Raw genomic sequence first — 24,254 nt, forward strand, 5'->3', positions numbered from 1 at the left:
CGAACAATCAGTGGATAACTTGGTTATCAAATGCAAGCTATATGAAAAAAGTACCTCTTACCTGCCATGGTTCTGCATCACATCTGTGGAAAGACTATGCAAGGATGTCCAACAATTTGAAGAAATTTAAAGAAGTGTCCCATGCCCTGCCAGTACAGACCAGTCCCTGGTAAGTGCTCCCCTGTGCCAGAGAGAGGGGACACACCATGATGTAACCTGTAGTTTTACCTGCATGATCACAGAGAGGATGTGAGGAAGTGGGATGGAAACCCTGCCTCTGCCCTGGGAGCACAGGTATGTGAGTGGAGAGGAGGAACAACCACCACAGGAAATTCTTCAAGGATAAAAGCAGCTCCAGTTTCCAGTGGGCAAGTCCTCAGACAGAAGGGCTGATGTTACTTCTGATTAATTGGCACTGAAGCACAGCTCCTTCTGGCACCCCAACTGCCAGTGCTGGGCTGGATGTTCAGAGAAGTCCCTTCCACACATCCTGGCCCTGATGCCATGTGGAGTAATCTCACACAGCGAGCTTGAATAGGAAACCCCAATTGCCCAGGGATCTTGAAAGTTACCACGAACTGGCCTGAAGCTGAAAATTTCAGATTATCATCATAAGAGGAGGAGAGGGGACGTGCTGAGGAGGCCCCACCACATAATCAGCTACCAGAAAAGGAAAAGCGATGCCCTCTCTTCGCTGCTGTATCATAGAGATACACTGAAAATGGAAAGCTGCTGTATGGAGTCCTACGTGATGAGTCGCAAAAGCTCTTGAGGGACAAGGTGGATCAAGTCCGGTTGCAGAGCTGAAAGCCTCCAGATGGCCTTGGATACCACTGAAACAGAGAAATTGCCAACACTACCTCTACACTGACTCGTGGGTGGTGGCAAATGCCCTGTGGGGGTGGCTGGACTGATGGGAAAAGATCAATTGGCAGCACAGAGGGAAACCCATCAGGGCTGCTGAATTGTGCCAAGACATCACTGCCTGGGTAGAGAATGTGGCTGTCAAAGTCCTTCATGGAGGGCTGCCAAAGGACATCAGCAACAGACAGGTGGATTGGGCTGCCCAGATTAAAGTGTTTCAGGTGGATCTGGACTGGCAACACAAGGCTGAGTTATTTCTGGCTTGATGAGCCCATGACACCTCGGGTCATCAGGGAAGAGATGCAACCTCCAGATGGGTTTGTGATTGAGGGCTGGATTTAACCATGGACACCATCTCCCAGGTTATCCATGACTGTGAAACGTGCACTGCCATCAAGCAGGGCCAAAGGGGTAAAGCCTCTGTGGTGTGGGGGACAATGGTGGAAATATAAATAAGGGGAGGCCTGGCAAATCGATGACACCATGCTCCTACCAAGCCTGCCAAGGCAAGCACTGTGTGCTGACAGTGGTGGAAACAACCACAGGATGGCTGGAGATTAATCCTTTGCCTCATGCTGCTGCTTGCGGCACAATCCTGGGCCTTGAAAAACAAGTCCTGCGGTGACATGGCACCCCAGGAAGAATTGAGTCAGACAGTAGGACTCACTTCTGAAATAGACTCATGGACACCTTGGCCACAGAGCACGGGACTGAGGGGGTGTTTCATATTCCCTGTCACGGACCAAGCTCTGGGAAAGTTGAACGGTGCAATGGACTGTTAAAAACCACACTGAAAGCAAGAGGTGGTGGGACCTTTAGACATCAGGATCTACATTTACTGAAGGCCACCTGGTTAGTTTTCACTAGAGGCTCTGCCAATGGAGCTGGCTCTGGTCAGCCAAAAGCTCCACGCACCGTAGCAGGGGATAAAGTCCCTGTGGTGCATATGAGAAATGTGTTAGGGAAGGCAGTGTGGATTTATCCTGCCTCAGGCAAAGGCAAACCCATGTGTGGGATTGCTTTTGCTCAAGGACCTGGGCGCTCTTGGTGGGTGATTGCAGAGGGATGGGGAAATATGATGTGCACCTCAAGGGGATTTGATTTTGGGGTGAGAACAGTTTGTAATGTTGAATTGTATAATATTGGTTGCTGAATGACACTGTCACTGTGTGCCATTACTACCATGGACAGTGAGTATGGATTGCTCAGATAGCAGTCGTGAGCTCCTGGTGCAGGAACCAGCAGACAGCACACCAGCTCTCCCGACCTGGATGACATCTAGGATACAAAGAACTCACAGCCGTGGACCCAGATGATGTTTACACCACTTCATGTCATTGCTGGGGCTGGGAGGAAGGGACTCTCTTGCTTTGGAAGAGAAGGGCGTTCTTTCCTGTGGAGAAACATTTTGGCAGAACAGTCTGGTGTTTTGTTTATTGTTGGGTTTTTTTCCATGTAAGTTGTTTGTCTTACACCTTTTCTTATTAATATTTTTGCTGTTACTGTATGTTTTCTTATCTCATTGCTGTTTCCAGTAAGTTGGTCTTACCTCAACCCGTGATCTTTGCATTTTGTGCTTCCAGTTGGAGGGGAAGAGGGAAAGTGAGTGGCAGCGATGGCGTGGTTTTAGTGAGAGCACTAAATTGGAGAATACTGTTCCTAAACCACAACAGTAACCAAAATGAAGCGTAATTTAAGTCATCAGCCTTAGAAGTCTCACAGTTATAAATAGGTGGCCTTCTGGCCACTCACACAGGACCCACAGCTTCCACAGGATGAGCGGTGCTGAGACAGTTCTGTCCTTAATCTTTGAGTTCCTTGGGAAAGTGACCTACAGTATATTCTCCTGCACAAATGCATTGATGCTGTGTCTCAGAGGTCTAACATCTTTTCTAGTTGGCATTACATCAGAAAGTCTGTCTGTCAGGTGAGAGGGAGAACTTCTGTTCAGCTGATGACCTCCTGGCTCTTCTCCACCCACCAGCACCCTCCTGATTAAATCCTGCCGCCTCTCTGTGTGTTTAATGAGCTTCCCCAATTGACAGCAAACCAGAATTTTAAAGAACTGCCACATAATAGGTGGCCCCAGCCAGTAAGACTTGAATTTCTGGCAGCACAAAGACAGTTCAAGAAGAGCCTTTATAGCCAGGAACGATAAAATCTGGGGATTTTGGCTGAAATGGCTTTTCTAAAAGAGTGAGCTGCTGTAAGCCTACATCAGTGTACAATTTCCCCCCTTTTCTGAATGCTTAGGTGGGACAGTCGTCTTTTATGAGGTTCATGTTTGGCTCATTTGATTTGCTTTTGATTTCATCCATTTGTGCTTGTGGTTAAAGTGATCTTGTCAGTTTTTTGAGATGTGGATTTTCAGAGTCAAAGTCAGCTCCTTCTGTAACTGGCCTTCCCTGTGCTTTGTTTTCTTTTGTTACTTCACAATAACCATAGTTTACTCTTATTTGCATAGAGCTGGTGTTGGATACTCCAGTGCTGCACTGTCTCCTTACATTTGCCTTCATTGATCTGTTTTCTGTCTGACATACTGATGACATTATTGAAAGGTTTTGTGTCTGTTGTTAAAGCTGCAGCATAATTCTGTATCTTGGTTTTCTGTGGTGGTGTCAGTTGGTGTGTTCTCTAGCCACACAGGGAGCTCAGGATTTTGCCTTGTTAGAATATTCATTGGTTGATTTTGCTATGTCATTCATATATTTTCTTCTGTAAAAATTTGTACTGTCTCTTCCATTCTAGAATTATTTCTGCATTGGTGTACATAAGTGATAATTTTTGAGATGGTGATGATTAAATTGAAAATATGCCCTTTTGGTACTTTCTTGTTTCCAAGTGACAAATTTTACTCTACAATGATGCATTGTTCTGTGGCTGGTGGGTGGCTTTTTGTCTTGAGTTGTTTTTCCAGTGATTTCTCATTAATACCCATAATATTGAATACCATACAGCTTGTCCTTGTTGAATGTTGTAATAAGTTTTTGTTTTGTATCTTGGAGTAGGAATACAGAGCTATTATCCTTTTCCATATTAGGGTTTTATAAGTTTATGAGCATCTGTTTCTGAAAAAGAAAAACATAGGGTTTTTTTCTGCTTTCTCAGGACACAGGAAAACCCTTATACAATTAAAAGTGACTTCTAAGTAATTTTTTTTAAATTGGATTTGTGCTTTCATTGGTCCCTTCTGAGGTATAAAGAATGGTTAATAACCTGGAATGGATTTAATTTTTTCCTTTAAAAATGTGGGAAAATGAACTGTTGCCTCACAACATTCTTTTGAAGAACTGTTGGGAGCCTTCTAGCATTTTAATTCTCTTAAATACCCTAACAGGAGAGCCAACAGTCCTGAGCAGACAAAAATATCTTTGATGCAGAACACTCCTTAGGCCTTTAAACTGTAAGCAAAAAACCCCCTTTAACAATGCTTGAAAATCCATTTGTGTTCCACCTAATTACTCAGCTTCTGACTCTATTTGCCACTGTAGTGTTACTGTTTAGAGAGCCTCAAAATCATTCCAAGAATACATGAATTACTCATGTAGAAAATAAACAGAAAAATAGTGAAGTGTCAGAGGCCAAGGCGAGTTGGAATCTTCTGCTTTGCCTCTTCTGTAGATTGGAAAAGACACGGAGGGGTCATTTTCCTTTTCACCATCTAAGCAAGCTTGTTTATCACATGGCCACCTTCTGTGCATGCAAAAGTAGGAAGGCATGAAACAAAGGATGAAATCTGCAATTCACTGTGTTTAATTTCATTGAAGAGTGTTTGAGGAACAACATAAAAATCACAATAATTTGGAAGGAATGTCTGGAGGTCAGTCTGGTCCACCCCACACTCACAGCAATGAACTGATTACCTAACATTTTACCTTTGTCAAAAGAAGTGGAATGTCTCAAGCATACTGTTACACTGGGTTCTGGACAGTCTTAAAATGATGTATCTGGTTTAGTCTCATGTATTTCAAAATTAGATGCATTCTTCTCACTGGGTTCTCTGTTGAATTCCCATACAGTACTTGTTTTCACTTTACTTCCTCAGAGAAGACATGGTTAAAAAAAAAGAAAGAGTAAATATGTAGTCTCTGCTGTTGTGTCTGGCTGCTTTTTAATATTAATGTCTTTGGGTTTTTTTAGATTTAATGTGAACAACAAAATCCTTCATCCTGAAATTGCAGAATGGTGAGTAACATAAAATCTTTGAGTAGTGTTGAACATGCTTATACTGTACCATTGCTTCAGAGAGATTTCCTCAGCAGAAGCCACCTACTTTACCACAGGAGTTTTAATTTTAAGTTGATTTCATGTTATGGACTGGAAATACTATACAAATGTAATAATAGGGCTGGGTAACAGCATTGAAAACTAAAGAATTTTTTTAACATTTCTTAAGCATTGTATCTGGATACACATTCTGTAGGATGTGTTAGGGTTTCAGTCACATTCGTGTAAATATGAATTTGTGTGAATGGGAAAAAAACTGAGGATAATTTATATTCTAGCAACAGAAATGAAATGTAGATCAAAACTCTGTCTAAACAGGTAGTATTTAATTAGGTGTTGTTTCTTCTCCAGGATTTATTTTAACAGCCTTAATTTTGTTGAATTATTATTCATATAACTGTACTTTGTAATTCTTGGGGAATTCTGCGGTAGCCTATGGGAAGCAGACAAACTAGATGTGTGACTAAGTGCAAAGCTACTCCATTTTACTAGTTTTCTTCCTGTGGTCAACATCACTGACTTTCTGATTGCTGATTGCTCCATAACTAAGGCTATCTAGTTTTCCATTTAGGAAATTACTGAAGAATGAACATAGTGGATTTTTGTTAATGAATTAGGTTTCTATCTAAGCTTTTTTTTGTGTATTAATATAGAAATGAGGAAGCAAATCCTTAGCTAAGACAGATAAGCTTAAAATCTTAAAATTCAGAACACAGGTGTACCCTCTGACTACCACTGTTGTAGCGTATTGTATTACATGCTGCTACATATGATGTTTTTTAATGTTTGTTTTCTGCACGTATGCTGAGAACCATCTTCTGTCTTCATCTACAGCTAATTGCCAGCTTCAAAACTGTGGGTATGTTCTTTGACCGTCAGAGTGATTTCAGAACATGTAGAATTATTAAAAGGTCACGTATCTGTTGTTGCAGATGTTTTTCATTGCTTGGCATGACATAAAGCTGTAAAAGGGAAGTGGGAAGCGGGGAAGCTTTGTATAGACATTGTCATGGATGTATAGACTGAGTTATGGATGGGCCTGGAGCTGTGTGGTAGTGGACTCCTTGCTACTGCTGATGAGTGTAAGGGGGACTAATGTTTAGATCTTGCCTATTCTGTCCTTCTAGAATTTGTGCCCTTCCTTTTCCTAAACAGAGAAGTTATGTTATAGGCTTGATTTCTGAATTTAAAAGGGGTGAGGAAGAGGACCTGGAGATGGCCCTGACTTCCAAGCTTTGCTCTGTAGACACTGCAGGACAACAGGGACAGAGATGGCAATTTTAGCTGCAGAAGGCTTTGGAGTAGGGCTACAGACTTTTTCCCAAGGTAGCTTTCAGGTTGTTTCCATCCACCTTACCAAGGTATCACTTGATAAGTTTTTCTCCTCTGTGGTTTCAATTAAAGGGTGATTAAAACTTCTTTAGGAAGCTCAGGTATGGACAAACATAAGGTCGGTGCCGTGGAGGTTGTACTGAGAGAGGTGAAGCATTGAGGCAGTAGAAAGGCAGCACTTGGAGCTGCAGTAGAAAGAATCGTCTCTTCAGTGAATTGTGAGTGACAGCCTGGAATTCTGATTTAGTTCCTCCTGCAGCCTCATGGAAGAGGGATCCTTGGTATGCACCTTCCCTACAGCTGGCTTTCAAGGAAAAGGAATTCTCAGTGAAGAAAAAGTTCAGATTTGCATTCAGAAATATTTTAAAAGGTTTTACTGAGTTTGGTGGCTTTCATTTTAAGTCAGAAGTAAGTTAAAGAAGGTTGTTGGGATTTAAGTGTCTGGTGAAATTAATATGTGAATGATAGGTTATGTCTATTAAAGCTTACTGAAGTAGAAATCTTCTTGGAATGTCAAGTTACTGGCCAAGAAAGTTTCTTTGGAAAGCAATATTTTTAGAATTAAGAAAATTTTTCTTTTAGGAAGATGAATTCTTTTGGGTTATATCCTGGGGTAGGAAATTGCATCCTTTGAATCATCTCCTTTCAGGGATGCATTTAATTTCAGATTTGGCAAGCTCTGAACTACTGTGTTTTACATGATACCTGTCCGAAAAACTTTGCTCTATGCCATGCTGTCAAACTGCCAGCTGGAGGTGAAATGGCTGAGCTTTCTGAACCAGCCAGGGAGAACTGGGAGCTACAAAAGGCAACTCTAGTATTATACAGTCTTGTAATAAAGTGCTGAAAAAATGGTTCAGTACTGACAAGGAGTAAAGTGTTTGTGGTTAAGGATCTGTTGCCTCTCTTGCTTACCTTTCCCAAGATCTCAGCATTTTCTGACTTGGTATGGAACTTAAGGATAAAACAGAAGAATTCAACCTTACACTGGATTTCAGCAGTTTTCAGATGGTGTTTTAATTTTTTTTTTCATTTTATGGAGTGTGTGTATTTCCAAACAAATTTTAAAAGTTTAAATTTAAAGGCTTCCACTGCAAGTTTCATAGTGAATGGCTATGCTGAGTATTGATGTCAGAGTTTTGAAAAGAAAATGTCGTATAACAGAAGAAAAAATTTGAACTTGTCCAAATGATCTCCTTAGTAATCAGAAGGAGGTTTTCTGACACCAACACTTAGCCAAATGACCTTTGGTTCCTGTATTTTGCCAGTGTCTGTCTGTCATAATCGTGGTGGTGCTAGAAGTCAACATTTAGTAATGGTGCAGCTCTCTTTGTGCCTGTATATATTGTATTTTCCTGTAATCTCAATGAAAATGGGGTTTGATAGTTTTATGTGGAAGATTTCCTATGTTCTGTATTTTGCATTATTTTGATGGAAGGCTATAATTATTTCTTTGTGAAAAGTGATCTGCATGTTACTGTCTTAAAGCTGTGCATTTGCTTTTTGTGTTTTCAGAGGTTTTTCTATCTATGTTGTAAACCTCTTAACATTTTTTTGAACTCCTGTCTTTGGTGTTCATGCACCTGTCTTTCAGAATTGTACTGTGATGCCTCTCCTTTGCATATGTTTGCTATGTTTGCTGGCTTTGATGCTAATTCAGTTAGCAAGTTTTTATGCACTGCAGAAGAGCATAAATTTATAAACTGTGGTAGAGAAATTTCTATAAATAAAATGTGGAAAGGTAACAGCAGAGGTGAGAAAGGGTAAAGATAAGGCAGGACTGTGAAGTCTGTCTACATGGGCATCATCCTTACTTATTAGGTGGTCTGTAAATCTAGTATTTCCAGAAGGGAAAGGAGGAGTGGGCGTTCCCAGGAGTTTTCTGTATATGTCACAGAAAGGAGACATTAAGGTTGCACACATGTACTAAAAAACAGCAAAACAAGCCAGCTGATAAAACACTGATCTGGTAACTGGAAACAAATACTTCTGGCAGCGTTATCAGTGCTGCAGAATGCACATAGAGAACCAATTTGTGTATCTTTGAGGAGAGCACTGGTTTAGAAAAATACAGTTGATTTATGTGAGTTTCAGCCTCATAATTGCCTCAAATTCTATATGCTCTTGACCGCTTGATTAGGTCATGCATGTAATTTGGTATCCAGAAATTTAAAATGCCCAAATGCAATTTCAGGATTGAAATGATACTTGTTTATATTAAAGTTTCTCTCTCCTGTTGGGTGACGGACGTGTGAAAGGACTAGCTGCTCATATGGCCAAGTGGAAATAAAAGCAGAAAATCTGTGTAAAGGAGAATGAGGAAGAAGAAATGGTTTTACACTGGTAAAATGAGGAAAAAGAAAAAAAGGTGAAAGTTTTAGGTCAGTCCTGACAGTCAGAGACTTGTGCTTCTCTTTCACCTAGATTACACTGAGTGCCCCCACTGCTAATCTGAGGAATGCCTTACATGTGGAATCTGTATGTTTTGGCAATTGCATTAGCTGGAGCCTGGAAATTATTTGTTCCCATTAAAACATTAATGCATTGATGCATAGGCTGTAACTGGTCCAAGAAGTGTTTTTAATAGAATGTTGAAGTTCACATTCATGAATAAAGGTGGGATTTTCTTCCTATCCTTATTTTGGAAGTGGGGGAAAACATCATGGGAACTGTGGACACTCATCACATGCAAGATTGCCCTGAAGTGCCAACCACTGCTGTAGAGCTGGCTTGGAAGGGTGTTGCTTTTTGCACTGTCAAAACAGTGAGAAGGTGGTGAAATACATGCTTTTCTACTACCCAGATATGCTGTGGGGACTCCATCAGCAGTACCACTGTAACATAGGAGCCCAGGAACTATTTTGGTATCTGGTGAAGTTGATCATGTTACCTGCACATTTGTACCTCCTCCCTCTCCTCCCTTCTGGTGGTTTGGCAGTGGTTTTTGTTGGTCTCAGAATGACTAAATATTTTCTGTAAAATATTTCAGTGCCTGACCTTGTGTAAATGAAGGGATTGCATTGCATAAATAGTCAGTCTGAGGCTGAGCATGAATTTCTGTATTCAGATACCTGAGAAGTTGCGATGTAATACAAATTTGATCCTGAAGCCTTATGCCTACGTCAAGGGAAATGGTTTCTTATACTGTTTGCACTTGCTGTGCAGCAGTTACTAGCTTGTATTACTAGCAGAGTCCAACAAAAAGATTAGATAGCTGAATTATGAAGCAACCTATTTTTCAGGCAATTGCAGAGCATGGATATGTACTGTATATTGAAAGTAATATGGAGGCACATCAAACAAGTATTAAATTACACTGCTAGCACATGCAGGCTTCCAAGGAACAGGATTTAAAAGAAAAAATTTAAAAATCTGTAAGCCTTTGCTACCTCATTCTAACTGGAATATATTTGAGCCACTCTTTTTTATGTCTTGGCTGAAAGACAGGAGCAGAAGTTTGTTTCCTCACTCATTGTCAGCAGGTTTTATCATCCCAGTATATTTTTTTCACCTGGGTGTGCATTTTAAAACCTTGTACTTCTCATTCTCGATTGCATAGTGATTATTTTGTGTCATATTCCAATTAACTGAGAAAAATTCCCCTCTGCAGTGTTTCTGTTTGTAAAAGCATTTTGATCAATATCAGGATTTTACAAAGGTACCTTTACTCTTACCAGAAGAGTTGTGTTTGAAGGGGAGTGGCTGTGCTGTAGTAACACACCGTCTGTGGGAAATGCTGTAATCTCACATCAGAGGCACCCATGGCTGAGAAAACTGTTTCTGGACTCATTAAAACAAACTACAGAGCAGAAATACCCTAAATAGTTTTCTACAGCAGTGTGAGGATGAGCGTGTTACAATAAGAAGAGGGGTCTTGGTGGCAGTTTCAAAGTATAACAGTTATGGTTCTTTGTAACTGCTGCAAACTCTGGAGTGCAGCTTGAAAATATGATTGAAATATTTCCATGCAATTCAATAGGTGTTGTTCTGTACTTTGTAAACAGTAAGTATGTACTTCACAGCTGCCTTTGAGATGGGCATGAAAAATACTAGGAATTCAGTTCGTGTAACAGTGGAAGGGGTATGTGGTGTTTAATAGAGGTTATGGAACTGTGTCTGCTTTACTGTTCATGTCACACTAAATAGCTGCTTTTATTTGAAATACATGATAGAAATACATGTAGTAGAGAAGCGTTAAATGGTGCATTTTTGAGATGAGTTCACAAGAGAGTATCAAGTCACATAAACATACACAAATTCAGTATCTCATAAGGCACAAAGAGTAGGATGGGGTTTTTAGGGCATTGGTTTGCTTAGGGTTTTTTTGTTTTTTATTTTCCTTCAGAGGCATGTGAAAGAATGGACATCATGGCTGTAATTACTGCTGCTTTGGTTTCTGAATTTCATGGTTTGGGTTTTTAATACCAAACAAAAATAGCATTTTTTCACACCACCCCCGCCCACCTTTTGAGGTATTGCAAATAGGAGGGAGTTGCGACTGTGCTGAACAGAAATTTTGGAGCTCTGGGAATTTAATTATGTAAAATAGTTTTGAACTGTGTTTAAAAGGAAATCAAGCATGCTTGTAGAAATGTTCCATTTGAAGTAGTGTTAGAGTCATCACAAACGCAGAATTGCCTTGGTTTTGTTCCTAATGTATTGTAGAATGAGTTGAAAAAATATTGGTTGAACCACTTGTTCATAGGTATTAAATAGGGCAGGCTGATGTTTGAAATTCTTGTGACTTCCCTTTGTAAGATTGTTTTGCTAATGCTGAATCAATGCCAACAATACTTTGCTGTCATGAATACTGTAATAGCTGTTTGCTCTTGAGGTGTACTTGATCTAATCTTATTATAAGTGATACATATTATTTTCAGGGTTTTTTCATTTTGTATTCTTAAGCTGTGAAGTTGCAGCCTAACATGCTATCTGTTCTTCTTCTCTTAAAGTCGTGTCATTAAGACAGACATGGAGTTGGAAGTTCTGCGCTACACCAATAAAATCTCCAGTGAAGCTCATAAAGAGGTAATGGATCCTTTACTGTTAATAATTTTTGCTCTTAGTGTACCAGTGGTACTCAGAAAATGTCCCCAGCAACCCAGAATAGCTTAGTAATAAAATAATGGAAAGGCTGGATAGAAATAAGAGGATAATATCCTCCTATTGCAGCCCTGTAATATACCTTGTATTGTCCTTGAACTCACTGGTGCTTTTGTGATACGTGAGAAGTGAAGTGTGCGTTTGGGGAAGAGCTGGAGCCTCAGCAGAAGGAGGCCTGCTTGCAGTCTATCTATTCCGTGTGCACAAATACGTGTATAATGATGGAGAAAGAAAAGACCAAGGTTTTTCAGGCCCGTGTGCAGCTCTGAAAAGTTTACCCAGCAGGTAACTGTCTACAGATCCCGATGGACTGGGGAAGTCTTTCCATGCACAGTGTAGGACAGGGAAAGTATTCCTCAGAGTGGGGTATGTCCCTGGGGCAGTGCTGAACCCTGCTATTCTGTTGCCATACCAGTGTGGCAAAACAAGTCCAGGCTCTCAGCAAGGCTGCTCAGGTTGGACCTGGCACTGTACCAGGGGAGCTGTACTGATCTCCTGGTGGTGATGATGAAGTTAACTTGGGTATCAGTCCTGCACTCCATATAGAGATGCAGATGTGCTGTGAGTTCTGAGAGTGGTGATGACCAGAGGGAGCTTAGGTAAAAGTAACTGATGAGGTTACTTACCCAGCTGTTGTCTTGGCTCCTGCTCCTCAGATATCTGAACTATGACGTGAAGGAATGTTTTAAAATTAATATTGTAAAATTGAAAACTCAAGGGATAGGCATTTTGCATTCACACTCCTTACTTTTTCATCATCCTTGAATAATCTTATCATACCTGAAAGTAATTTTTTTTTGTAGAGCAGCTGCCTAGAACTTCTATAATACAGAATTAGACAAAATTTTCTTAGCAAATCTGAGAACAAGGATCAGATTTATGACTTATAAACCGGTGTTAACTCCAGTAGTTTTCTGTTGATTCGGATTGCAAAGTATGAAAGAGACTCTCCCATTGTAGGATAATCCACTTCATAGCTTTGTTTTGCCAAAGTAGAACAAAAGGATTTGCTGCCATGTTCACAGAGCTTTCACAATTAAACATTGGTATTTTGGTGAGCTGCACTTCATTAGGATATAGTAGTTTGGCAATTAAACTTGCTTTACTGTTGGAGCCTGCAGGCATTCTTAAAGATTAAACAGTGTAGTTTTAAAATACATCTATTGATGTAAATTGAAATGAAGTACAGAAGATATTTTTGTAATATAGGTTTCTCTGGAGATAGTCATAAAGCATAAATTTATAAATATGAGATTCCCTTCTGCTATGATGGTCCCATGCTAATATGTATCTTCCAGGTAATGAAGGCCGTAAAAGTAGGAATGAAAGAATACGAGATGGAGAGGTAAGAGTTCTTACAGTAATTATAATAAAAAGGAGAATATCTCTGTAGTAGGGGGAAAAGCAATAGCTGAGACAATCCAGTATCATGGATTCAGCTGGACTGAGAGCTCATTGCTGTTTGAGGCCACTGTAAGCATTATTTTGTTATTTTGAGGTGGTACTTCATCTGTTTCAAATGTGCATTTGATGGGGGTGATTATTTTTTGGTTAAGTGTAGCATATCTCTCTTCCTGGAGTCACAGTAATTTACAGAAGCTGTATGAAATAGCTGTTTTCATTGTTTGAAGCCATCCAGTAAAACGGTGTTTATGGTTAAACATTTAGTCTGGTTATGCTTAGAAGACTGCATGTGTGGGTGTTTAAGAGTCTGATGAAAGGCTGTGTTCAATTACATTTTGTCTGCAATTACAAGCCAGCAGTACCTGTACTTAGCCTGTGGAAGGAGCTCAGCTCACACGTGTAATGGGTGCTCTATAGCTGCTGAGAAGTCAATGAGAAAGCAGCAGATCACTCTTAGGTTGAAGAGAACGAGCTGTACAGGCATCCATGAGGGGTTTGGCTGGTCCTAGCTGATACAGTAATGATGAGTCTAGATCTAAGGGAAACATTGCCTCCTCTCTGGAATCAATATTTACATTAGATCATCAGCATTTATCTTATAAAGCATGGTTTTGATCATCAAGTCCATTTATTTTTGGTTTGTACACGGTATTTTCAATTTTCAAAGTATTTGCATAATGAAGAAATAGAAAATACCAGTCATATGTCAGTTACTGTTGTTTCTTGGCAGTAATTTTTCAAAGGCTTGTAAGCAGGCTAGAGCACCACCCAGGGAAGGGAATATAAAGAGACCACAATATTTGTCATCAGGATTTCAAGGTAGTTCAAAAGACAAATAAAGCCTGGTAGAACATATGCAATATGAAGAAGCTAATGTTACATTTAAGCAGTTTAAATTTCTGCAGATACTATAGGCTCATGCCTGTAATTTGTCAGTGCTTCAAACTGCATTTACATATACCACCAGGTAATAGAAAAATAATATATTGTTTACATTCTGTCTTTAACTTTATTTATGAACTTTGTGTTTGTGTTCCTTTTACTCACTGGCCATGCTATACATGCTGATAGTGAAATTTTGCCTCTGGAAGTCATTAGCAATCAAAATTTCCATAGAGCAGAATTTGTTCCCAGGTGCTTTTAAATGTCATGATCCTGGCAGTTTGATTTAAACATCATACAACAAATATGTATATAAACAGTCTTCTCTAAGTCTACACAGTATATTACCTTTTTTCTCCAGGACTTTCATTCTTCCCTGGCTAGCTCCTTCCATACACATCAACCTTTTGAAAAGATTATTTCTCTCTATCAATTGAAAAAAAAATAAATTAGGCTGCTATTACACCTATTTAAAATTGCCTTCTATTCTTCCATACCTCTTGATAGATTACACATCTTGAAAGAGTTTGAAGTTATTTAGCTAATGAAAGAGGTCTTGGCAGACTGCTCTACTGTGTCTGTCTTGGAGACTATAATTAGAACTTCAGTTTCTTTTACTGTTGGAATTCATCCCTGCACCCATTCCTTTAGGGAAAAAGGGCCCTACAAATGTAAATCCTGTCTGCTATTCTTCTGTCTGCTAGGAAGAATAATGGCAGAGATCCCAAAAGCAATTAAATTTTTCTGTTACTGGATGTAGTACCTAAGTGTTGCCTTTTCTTTGTCCATTTGGATAAACCCTGGTAAATGATTTTGAACCAGTACTGTGTTAATACTGAGATATATAAAAAATAAATGCATTTAACTGCAACTCCAATCAGCCCCGACTTCTTTTTTGGTTTGATATTATTTAACTTTAATGTGTGGTCGGTTGACTTTAAGGAGACAGCCAGGGCAATTATCTACAAACAGTAATTCACAGCATGTGTAATTGCATATAAAGTCATTTTGGTAGGTCAGATTCTGAGTTTTCTCTGAAGCAGTTTGTTTAGTGTTTGTGCTTATCTCATGTTTAATTAATCTTCTTTAATTAAAGGCTTTTAATTATGAAACTGCTTTGTAGTGAGTATATTGTTAAAAATATAGCAAAATGGTACAAGAAATCCCTTCAGCTTGAGAAGTATGTGAATAAAATCTGTGATTTCAGCAAAGTTGTTTAAGTGTGCATATATAGACAAAAATGTTTTGTGTGTATATATAAGCACACCGAAAGTACTAATTAGCACCTACAGTCATCTGTTTCAGAGTGCTCTAAAGGCCTGGAGATAACTTCTCTAGATCAGTGTTCATCAATTTCTAGATTTCATCTGTGTACCGTTTACCAAATGAAGTGTGGAATCCTCTGTGCATTTCCTTATTTGTTCCCTTTTTATTAGAAAGAACATGTTTAAGATTGGAGTGGCTGCTTGGAATTGTCAGTTTGATTGGGGAATGATGAGAAAGTGTATGCTGTAGCAACAGGCAAGTGACTTCCTGCATCATGAGTTCTGGACACACAGCTGTTGTATGCATCGCCCATTTTTGTGGGGGTTTATCCTCTTAATAGCACTGAAGGTGCTGTTGTTACCAAATGCCTGAAGTACCAGAATAAGACTCTCCAGCACTAATGTTGTGTTAGAGAGGGCGTCATTTATTCAGGCCTGAGGTTCATGCAGGAGATCCTAAGCTAACCTGGACACATGGTTCTGTAAGAGTGTTACTTATATACAGTTGCTAGATGCATATTAAAATTTTTCCATTACCATAAATCCTACCCCATGTTCCCATAGATTCAGTCCTGTTTTGTCTGTCATGGCATTCTTGAGTCAGATATCTTCTTATCTTCCAACTGTCCTTGCTGAAAGCAGCTTTTGCATGCCTTGTTTCTTTGCTAAAAGCTTCTCAGGCACAGTAAAAATTGAATTAACCCTTTTGGTGTCACTGTGATAGTGATGCCTTTTCCTAGTCTTAAAATCAAGAATCAAACACAGTTAGAAGGGAAAAAGGGATTTTACCTCTGTATTTATTTTAAGGATCCTTAGATGCACCACGCTCAGGTGGGATGGGCCAAAACGCACCCTGCAATGCACATCCCTGATAGATCTGGTATCACATTATAGATTTTACTAATTAGCAGATCTATCAAAGATTCCCCAGTGAGAGGCTCAAGTGAGCCCCCCTCCCCGAGGAACCTTCCCCTGGATGGTTCTATCTTAGTTTACAGAATGTGTTCTGGAGAGGACCTTGGGGTCTGAGGCCTTCTGATCCCTAACTATGAGGCTTCTAAGATGTTCAGTCTCCTAGCTTGACAAGTAAGTCTAAGAATGTAGGCTAAAAAACACTAAATACAAAAGCTATAAAAAGGTATCTAAAAGGGGTATAAAAGAAAAGGCAAAAATCATCATGGCATCAGTAGGAGTGTGTGCACAGTCCTGAGTTCATTAAATTATGATGTATTTATCACTGCCTCGATGACACCAGGCAGCACTAAACCAGGCCTAAACACCCGTTCCCTTGTCCGACACCTCCCTGGATTATGTGAGTGTCTCTGAAACTTCTGCTGCTGCTCAGCACAGGAGCACCTTGGGGTTACCACGCAAGTAACTGTGATTCCAGTGTCCAAAACTTGGGTCCTGAAACTGTAAAGTGGAGTCTATTAAAACAAAGGAGCAGTGCTTAGTGTACAGGGGGTGTTGGCTAGTATACAGGGGGTGTTGGCTAGTGTACAGGGGACATTGGCCAGTGTACAGGGGGCAGACAATGTGGGCAGCAGGGCAGGGGGGATTCTGCCCCTCTGCCCCTCAGCTGAGACCCCACCTGCAGAGCTGCCCCAGCCCTGGGGCCAGCACAGGAAGGACCTGGAGCTGCTGCACAGAGCCCAGAGGAGGCAGCAGCGTGAGCAGAGGGATGGAGCAGCTCTGCTGGGAGGAAAGGCTGCCAGAGCTGGCATTGTTCAGCCTGCAGAGGAGAAGCTTTGGGGTGACATCACTGTGGCCTTCCAGTACGTCAGGTGAGCTACCAGAAAGATGGAGAGAGACTACGTACAAAGACTTGGAGTGACAGGACAAGGGGGAATGGCTTCAAACTGACAGAGGCCAGGGCTAGATGGGATATTAGGAAAAAATTCTTTGTTGTGAGGGGAAATAATTGTAGAGATCTTGTAGCAGTTAATACTAAACTTAAACTCCACTCTGCTATAACAGCAATAATTTGAAGAATAAAATGGCAAGAAAGCAGTTACAGAGGTTTTTTCTTGTTGGTTTACAATGCTTACAGACTGTTTTTATACCTTGCCTCTTACCAGCTGAGGCTGATAAAAGTTCTTTATCCCTGTTCTTTTCAGTGCTGTCCCTGATTCCAGAGAAGAGCTTGGGCTCTGAGATGAGTTGCTGTTGTATCTGTCAGTGTTAAATTTCACTATCTGTGGAACTCTGAGAGCACTCTCACAGATTATGGTTCTCATCTTTCATTTTTCTCTCTCTCATCTGCTCCAGTGGAACAAACTGAAAATAAAACATACATGTTATTTCACTAAAAATGAGAAAATAGCCAGAATAATTTTGTTTTCCTTTGAGTATTTCCTTTTAGTGAAATGCTGATTATTTTAGCTAATCAGTATTAGCCACTTACCATTTCCTGATGATTTTGCTCTTTGAATGTTTTTGAAAAAGTTGCTGACTTCTGCAGCAAATGATCCTCAAAAATATTTGGGTTTTTTTCTTGAGGTTGGATAGAATTTCAGCTTAATTATAACCTTAATAAGTCCTTCACCTAAGTGTGCATAGATAGTAAATAAGAAATACCCACTGCAGCTGACAAAAATACACAGGTGAATATTCCACAGTTGCTTTTTGGCATGAGAATAGTGTTGAATTGTGTCATGACCCTCACTGGTATTTGTGTATTTTTATTAAGCAAAAGACCAGGACTCTGTTAGTCTCAAGCAGCATGTCAGTCTGCTCAGTTACTGGTACATATTTTATGTCTTTTTCTATTCCTTCTTTTTTTTTTTTTTTAACAGTTAGTGTTGTGTAGCCAGGAATGGCTTGGCTGCCTTATTTCCCAAACTGCCTTGCAATTTGAGGTGATGTGTTTTTAAACGTAGGGTGCTGCTCTCAAAAGGTTAGTTTTAAAACTTAAAAATACATGAAAAACAGAGAGAGGCAGAAGGTGACCTTTTCCTGCATTTTAGAAACCCCAACACAATCCACTAATTTTTCCTTTGTTTCTGCAGGCCTGTGTGGTAGGACAGAAGTCTGCCTGCTGTCTGGATGGTGGTTTGGTGTAAGATGATCCTGTACCTGATATTATTGTCTGTGTATCTAGTTCTAGCACAAGGGTTGAAGGAAGAAGTGGATCAGCCACAATCTCTGTTTTTAGCAAGAAATCCTCACTACACAGCAGCCTGGGAGCTTCTGTTCAGCATGGATACACTGGAGCTGGCAGGGAAGGAGTAGCTGAGCCAGTGGTTTTGTACCTGTGCCTGTGTTAGGGGCAGCAGGAGTGATCCAGGACTTCCTAAAAATGGTGATACCGAATGACCTACAGTGTCCAGGGCCAGGTAGGCAGCTTAGTGCTGACAGCTCTGACAGCAAATGCTGGGTACCTGCTAATTGCTTCATTTGAGTGAGCTGCTGAATCTCATGTGTTCAGTGCCCAGAGGGAAGTCAGATATTATGTGTTTGCCTGGAAGAGCAACTGGATTCAGAGAGACACTTCCTGCAGCCTTCCCCTCCTGCCTACCTTCCGTATGTACAGCTGGTCCTTTGATGTTTTAAATTAAGCTGTCACCACTCGTTTCCTAATCCAGCTGAAGTAAGGTTGTAGTCTTTAAATAAATCTACATTTTAAAATTGCTTTAGAAAACCCCTGAGCATTGTTTCTCTTCTGTGCCATACAGAGGCACAATTGCAAATATGTGCACACATGACTCAGCAGTAATGGGGGAGAGGATTACCTGTGAGCAGGAAGATTCCTGTCTCACCTGCTCTAGGAGATGTAAATCCACTGGAGAGGTTTCAGCTGCCCCAGCCCTGGCAAACATATACTCACTTCCAGTTGGCCTGCTCTCCCTCTTCTGCACAGCTGGGAGGAGAAATGTGGAAGTTAGAAACTTCTTGGGGCACTGCAACCTTGGAGACCCATTTTACCTGAACTGCTGGTCAGTATGTTCATGGTGGTTGGTGATGGACTCCATTAGCTGCTGGGAGAAAGCAGAGCAGTTTTAGTATATCCCCAGTAACCTCTCAGCATTTTCCCTTTGCAGGTGGTCCTGGGGGAAGCTCAGATGTCCTGTCTTTCAGTCATCTCCTGGTGCAAGAGTACTGTTTAACTGCACAGGCCACTCTTGTGACTTGTGATTGAAATTCCACATAATTGGGTTTTACCTTCTACAAAAGACCTGTGAAATTGGACCATGTGAGAGTTTTAAAATAAGCGTCATCCCAGAGATACCAAAGAACAATTACCATGCTCATATTGGAAAATGATTCCCTTCAGAAAGAGAGCTGTGGCAGGATGTAAACCACATGTGTGCATACAGAACTTGGCTCATGGCATAGCAAGGGATAACCCAGCTTGGAATGCTGTGTCACTGTATGTCCTCACAGGGTTAGTAATACAGTAAATGTGATAATTCATAATTATACTTTGGTTATCTTTTTGGAAACGAAAAAGTAGGAGCAATTTTTATTTTAATTTTGTAACTGATTGAAAATTGGAAGCATTATTAATTTCTATGGATGTTTTCTACGGTGACTTACTATTAGTCACCGCAGCAACTATTACTATATTAAAGGAAGAACAAGCTTTCTTCTCAAATCGGCAATGATCTCAGTTTTTACTGACTCTAGTGTGGCATTGAGATAGTGAACTAATTAACATTGCTAATGACAAGCTAAGATTGGAGATATGTGAAATGAAACTCATTGTAAAGGCAGCAGGCTGAAATTATTATTTGATGTGGATTTTGTTCAAGCTTGTTCAGGCAAGTCAAAAGTAAAGATTCTACCATATGTGAGGCTTTATCTGCATTGTAAGCTTTACCTCAATAATTTTTGCTAATTACTGATAAAGCAGAGATCTGAGAACTTTGTGTTCATTGGCCATCTTTTGATAAACAGAATTGTTCATGATCATGATCAGAGACCAGAAGCTCAACTTGAAGGAAGTGGGTAGAATACCAAGACTGTCCATTAATGTCATGATATCACACACGGACCTGAAGATTAAACCTATTTTACACACATGAAAAGAAAAAGAGCAGATTTTGTTCCTTGCTGCTGGCATGCCCGCTGCATAAATTCTTCTCCAAATTTGCTCTTAGAGCATCTTCATCATCATAGTGAACAAGTGACACCTTACAGCTTATTAAGTAGCATTTCTAATGTCTGTTGTAACAGTGAAAAATTTTTTTCTGATACCTAATCTGAGTCTCTCCTGTCTCAGCTTGAGGACATTTCCTCTTGTCCTCTCACTGTAAGCACGGCAGAAGAGATCAGCCTCAGCTCACTGCGCCCTCCTGTCAGGGAGTTGGAGAGAGTGTGGTCTGAGCCTCCTCTTCTCCAGACTGAACAAACCCAGCTTGCTCAGCTACTCCTCATGGGACGCTTTCCCAAGCCTTCATAAGCCTTGTTGCCCTTCTCTGGACACGCTCCAGCCCCTCAATGTCCTTTTTCACGAGGGGCCCAGAGCTGGACGCAGCACTCAAGATGTGCTCACCAGTGCCCAGCACAGAGGGACGGGCACTGCCCTGGTCCTGCTGCCCACACTAGTGCTGACACTGGCCAGGTGCCACTGTCCTGTTGCCCACTTGGGCACACATTGGCTCATACCGAGGCAGCTGGTGACCTGCAGGATGTGGCACTTGGCCTTGTGGAACCTCGCACCGTTGTCCTTGGCCCATTGATTGAGTCTGTCCCAGTCTGGCAGCAGAGCCTTCCCGTCCTCCAGCAGATCCACACTCCCACCCAACTGGCTGGCTGCAAATTTACTGAGGGTGCTCTCAATCCCCACACACAAATCATCAATAAAGGTGATAACCAGGACCAGCCCCAGATCGGAGCCCTGAGGAGCACCACTAGCAACTGGCCCCAGCTGGATTTAGCTTCATTCACCACAACTCTCTGGGCCTGGCTGTCAGCCACTTTTTTACCTATCAGAGTCCACCCATCTAAGCCACAAGCAGCCAGTTTCTCCAGGAGAATTCTGTGGGAGATAGTGTTAAATGCTTTACTGAGGTCTAGATAGACACATCCACAGCCTTCCCCTCCTCTGCTAAGTGGTCACTTTGTCATAGAAGATGATCACATTGATCCAGCAGGATCTGCATTTTATAAATCCGTGTTGGCTGGGTTTGATCTCCTGGTTGTCCTGCACAGGCCGTGTGATGGCACTCAGGATGATATGCTCCATAACTTTGCCCAGAACTGAGGTCAGGCTGACAGGCCTGGAGTTCCCCACATCACCCTTCCCACCCTTCTTGTAGGTGGGTGTTACATTTGCTAATTTCTAGTCAGCTGGAACTTCTCCAGTTAACCAGGACAGCTGGTAGAGGATGGAGAGTGGTTTGCCCAGTTCTTTTGCCAGTCTGGAGTGGATCCCATCAGGGCCCATAGACTTGTGAGTGTCTCATTGGCAGGGCAGGTCACTAATCACCTCCTTCTGGATTATGGGGGCTTCACTCATCTCTCCATCACCAACTTCCAGCTCTAGGAGCAGGCTATACTGAGGACAGCTTGTCCTGATACTGAAGACTGAGGCAAAGAAGGCATTAAGTACCACTGCCTTTTCCTCATCCCCTGTCACTGAACTACCCTCTTGCACTCAACAGTGGAGACACTCTTGACTTTCCTTTGGCTGCCGAGGTTTTTATAGAAATTTTTTTGTTGTCTTTAACTGTAGCAGTTCTAGTTGGGCATTGACTCATCTGATCTTCCCATACATGGCTTTGTGTCATCCTTGTAGTCCTCCCAAGTTACCTGACACCTCTTCCAGAAATGATAGATGCTCTTTTTTTCCCTAATCTCCAGCCTAAATTCTCTGTTTAACTAGGCTGGCTTTCTCCCAAGCGACTTGTGTTCCTACACATGGAGAGAGCCTGCTCCTGAGTATTTAACAGTTGTTTTTAAAGCATATCCAGCCTTCTGGACTCCTTTGTCCTTCAGGACTGACTCCCAAAGGACTCTGTCAGTCAATGTTCTTAACAGGCCAAAGTCTGCCTGCTGTAAGTCCAAGGTGGAAATTCTGCTGGTGTCCTTCCTTACTTCACCCAGTATAGAAAATGCTAACATTTCATGGTCGCTCTGCCCCAGATGGTCACTGACTACCACTCACCCACCACTCGTCCTTTGTTCACAAATAACAGGTCTGGCAAGACACCTTCTCTGGTAGGCAGGCAGAAGGCATGGAAAATGCTAGGACTGGAGGGGAATCTGAGTGACGTTAGACAGCAGAGGTGCTGCTCAAATCAAATCGAACCTTCAGGCAGTCTTGGCAAGTAGAGCCACAAAGAGCTTTGCTGACAACTGACTCTGGGTCTCCCAATTCATCTATTGACACCTGTATATTTAAAAGAACTAATGAGATATGTGAAGGGTCCACAAATTAATCCGTTAGTGTAAGGTACAGTTGCTATCTCTTCTCCCTTGGTAGAAACCTCTTGTAAAGTGCCATATCCTTCAGGAGTATTGGACTGGATTTCTGCTCTTTCATGTTTCAGAAAGAACTTGCTGTGTCTTCTTGGTCAGTACTGAGTGGCAGAGATGGGTGAGCATTCTTCTGTCTCTGGTTAGCAGATAATTTGCAAAAATTTTGTGGAGTTGTTGGGTGCACAGCGTAACTGTAAGTTTAAGTGTTAGGACTGTGTGAAGTTTAGGATGTTACATGTGATTTATTAATAGCCTTTTGCCCATGTAACCTCTAGATTTGCTCTATAGTGGAAGGTTTGATGCTGGATGTAATACGTTACATTGGGTCAATTCTCCAGTTTTTGGGTTCTTTTCTTTACTGTGTATTTGGAGGAAGAGAAGAAGAACAACATGTCTGTTACTAATGCATGGTGTGGGTTGGAAATCGTAACAGCATTCAGGAATTGGCTTCCCAATCCTGCAAGATTTGGAGAGATTTCTGAGATGTTTATGTTGAGGGAGGAGTCATCTGCTTTTCATCAATAATTCTGTCTTTGTGAGAAGGAATTGGTATCATATGACAAGATGCTGTATCATATGCCAGTGCTGTTTCTGCTGCAGATCAGAGACTTGGGTGCGTAAGACCTCTGAGGGGGTCTAGAAATTTCTTGGATCAGGTGAGCTTTGTTATTTGGGGCTGGTGGGGCAAGGAGGCCTTCGTTACCTGAAGGAGTTCTTGGGTAGATGGTGTAACTTCTTTCTGATAGTTTTCTGTTTTACTTTGTGCTTCATGTTCATACTGGCTCTAATACTTGGGATCAATGTAGTGATTTTATCACCTGTGATAGGCCCTTGGAGCTTGATTTGGGTCCCTTGTGCAGCTTAGAATAACAACTAAAAATTAATCCTATTTCAGTCCCTCAGTCTGCATTAACCTCTGATTTCCACTGTTGGTGATTGGTCTTTCTGCCCTTCCTTCAGCCAGCTCAGGTGCTGGAAAGCAGCCTGAGCTGCAGGCAAAAGGAGCAGCATTTGTCCAGAGGGGTGTGCCTGGAGTCCAGTGAATGGATCAGGGGGACCCTGTGAGCAGGGTGCAGGGTGTTTACCAGTGAGGGGATGTGCAGATTTTTTGACCTGCCTACAGAGCACCTGTGTGGTCATTTGTTTGGTCCCTGCATAAAGAAAGGAATGTTAATATGTTCCCAGGAATCGGAGAAGGTGTCATGGTAGACTTAGTTGCAAAGTGTGTCTGGATCTTCCTGAACCTGCTTCCTCAGCTTCCCTTCCCTTAACAATTCTGACTTCTGCACCTGACTAAACTTGGTCCAGACATTGTCATCATAAAGTGAGTGTTAAAATCTTTTATTATCCTTAAGGTAGTAGGTTTGCATATCCCAAATGACAAATTACTGCCTTTTCCTCTCAGAATAGTTCAAGTATTCAAAAATCTGTTGAGGGCAAATTAAGTTCTATGCTGGGACACCAATGCCCTTTTAACCTAAGCCCTTACTGCATTTCTGCTTGCTCTGGGTTGTTGAACACAAGTTCAAACTTCAAATATTCAATTTGAAACTGAAAGGAAGATTATGAGGCATTAGTGATTATGTTGGCACTCTGTCACTGAACAGCACTTAGCGTTCTGTGCTATGTGGGTGGCTGTATATTTGCTAAGAAGTGTAACTGAAGATGAAAGTTTAATTATTTCTTCAAGGCAAATCCTTTCTCCCATGGACTTAAACTTGCATAAGAAAAATGAAAATTCATAAGGAGTTTAAA

The 24,254-nt window shown here is 41.2% G+C and overlaps 1 protein-coding gene across 3 annotated transcripts in view; it reads left to right on the forward strand.

The window, feature by feature from the left end:
- The window catches only part of PEPD (peptidase D), a 154,049-nt gene that overhangs the window by 35,623 nt on the left and 94,172 nt on the right, over positions 1–24,254 (forward strand). For all 3 annotated transcript variants that reach the window (XM_048316318.1, XM_048316317.1, XM_048316319.1), the window contains 3 exons: positions 5,005–5,049; positions 11,376–11,451; positions 12,825–12,871. In XM_048316318.1, the coding sequence (XP_048172275.1) occupies positions 5,005–5,049; positions 11,376–11,451; positions 12,825–12,871 (168 nt within the window). The remainder of the gene's footprint in view (positions 1–5,004; positions 5,050–11,375; positions 11,452–12,824; positions 12,872–24,254) is intronic.

The sequence above is a fragment of the Corvus hawaiiensis genome, chromosome 12 (assembly GCF_020740725.1).
Source record: "Corvus hawaiiensis isolate bCorHaw1 chromosome 12, bCorHaw1.pri.cur, whole genome shotgun sequence".
NCBI lineage: Eukaryota > Metazoa > Chordata > Aves > Passeriformes > Corvidae > Corvus > Corvus hawaiiensis.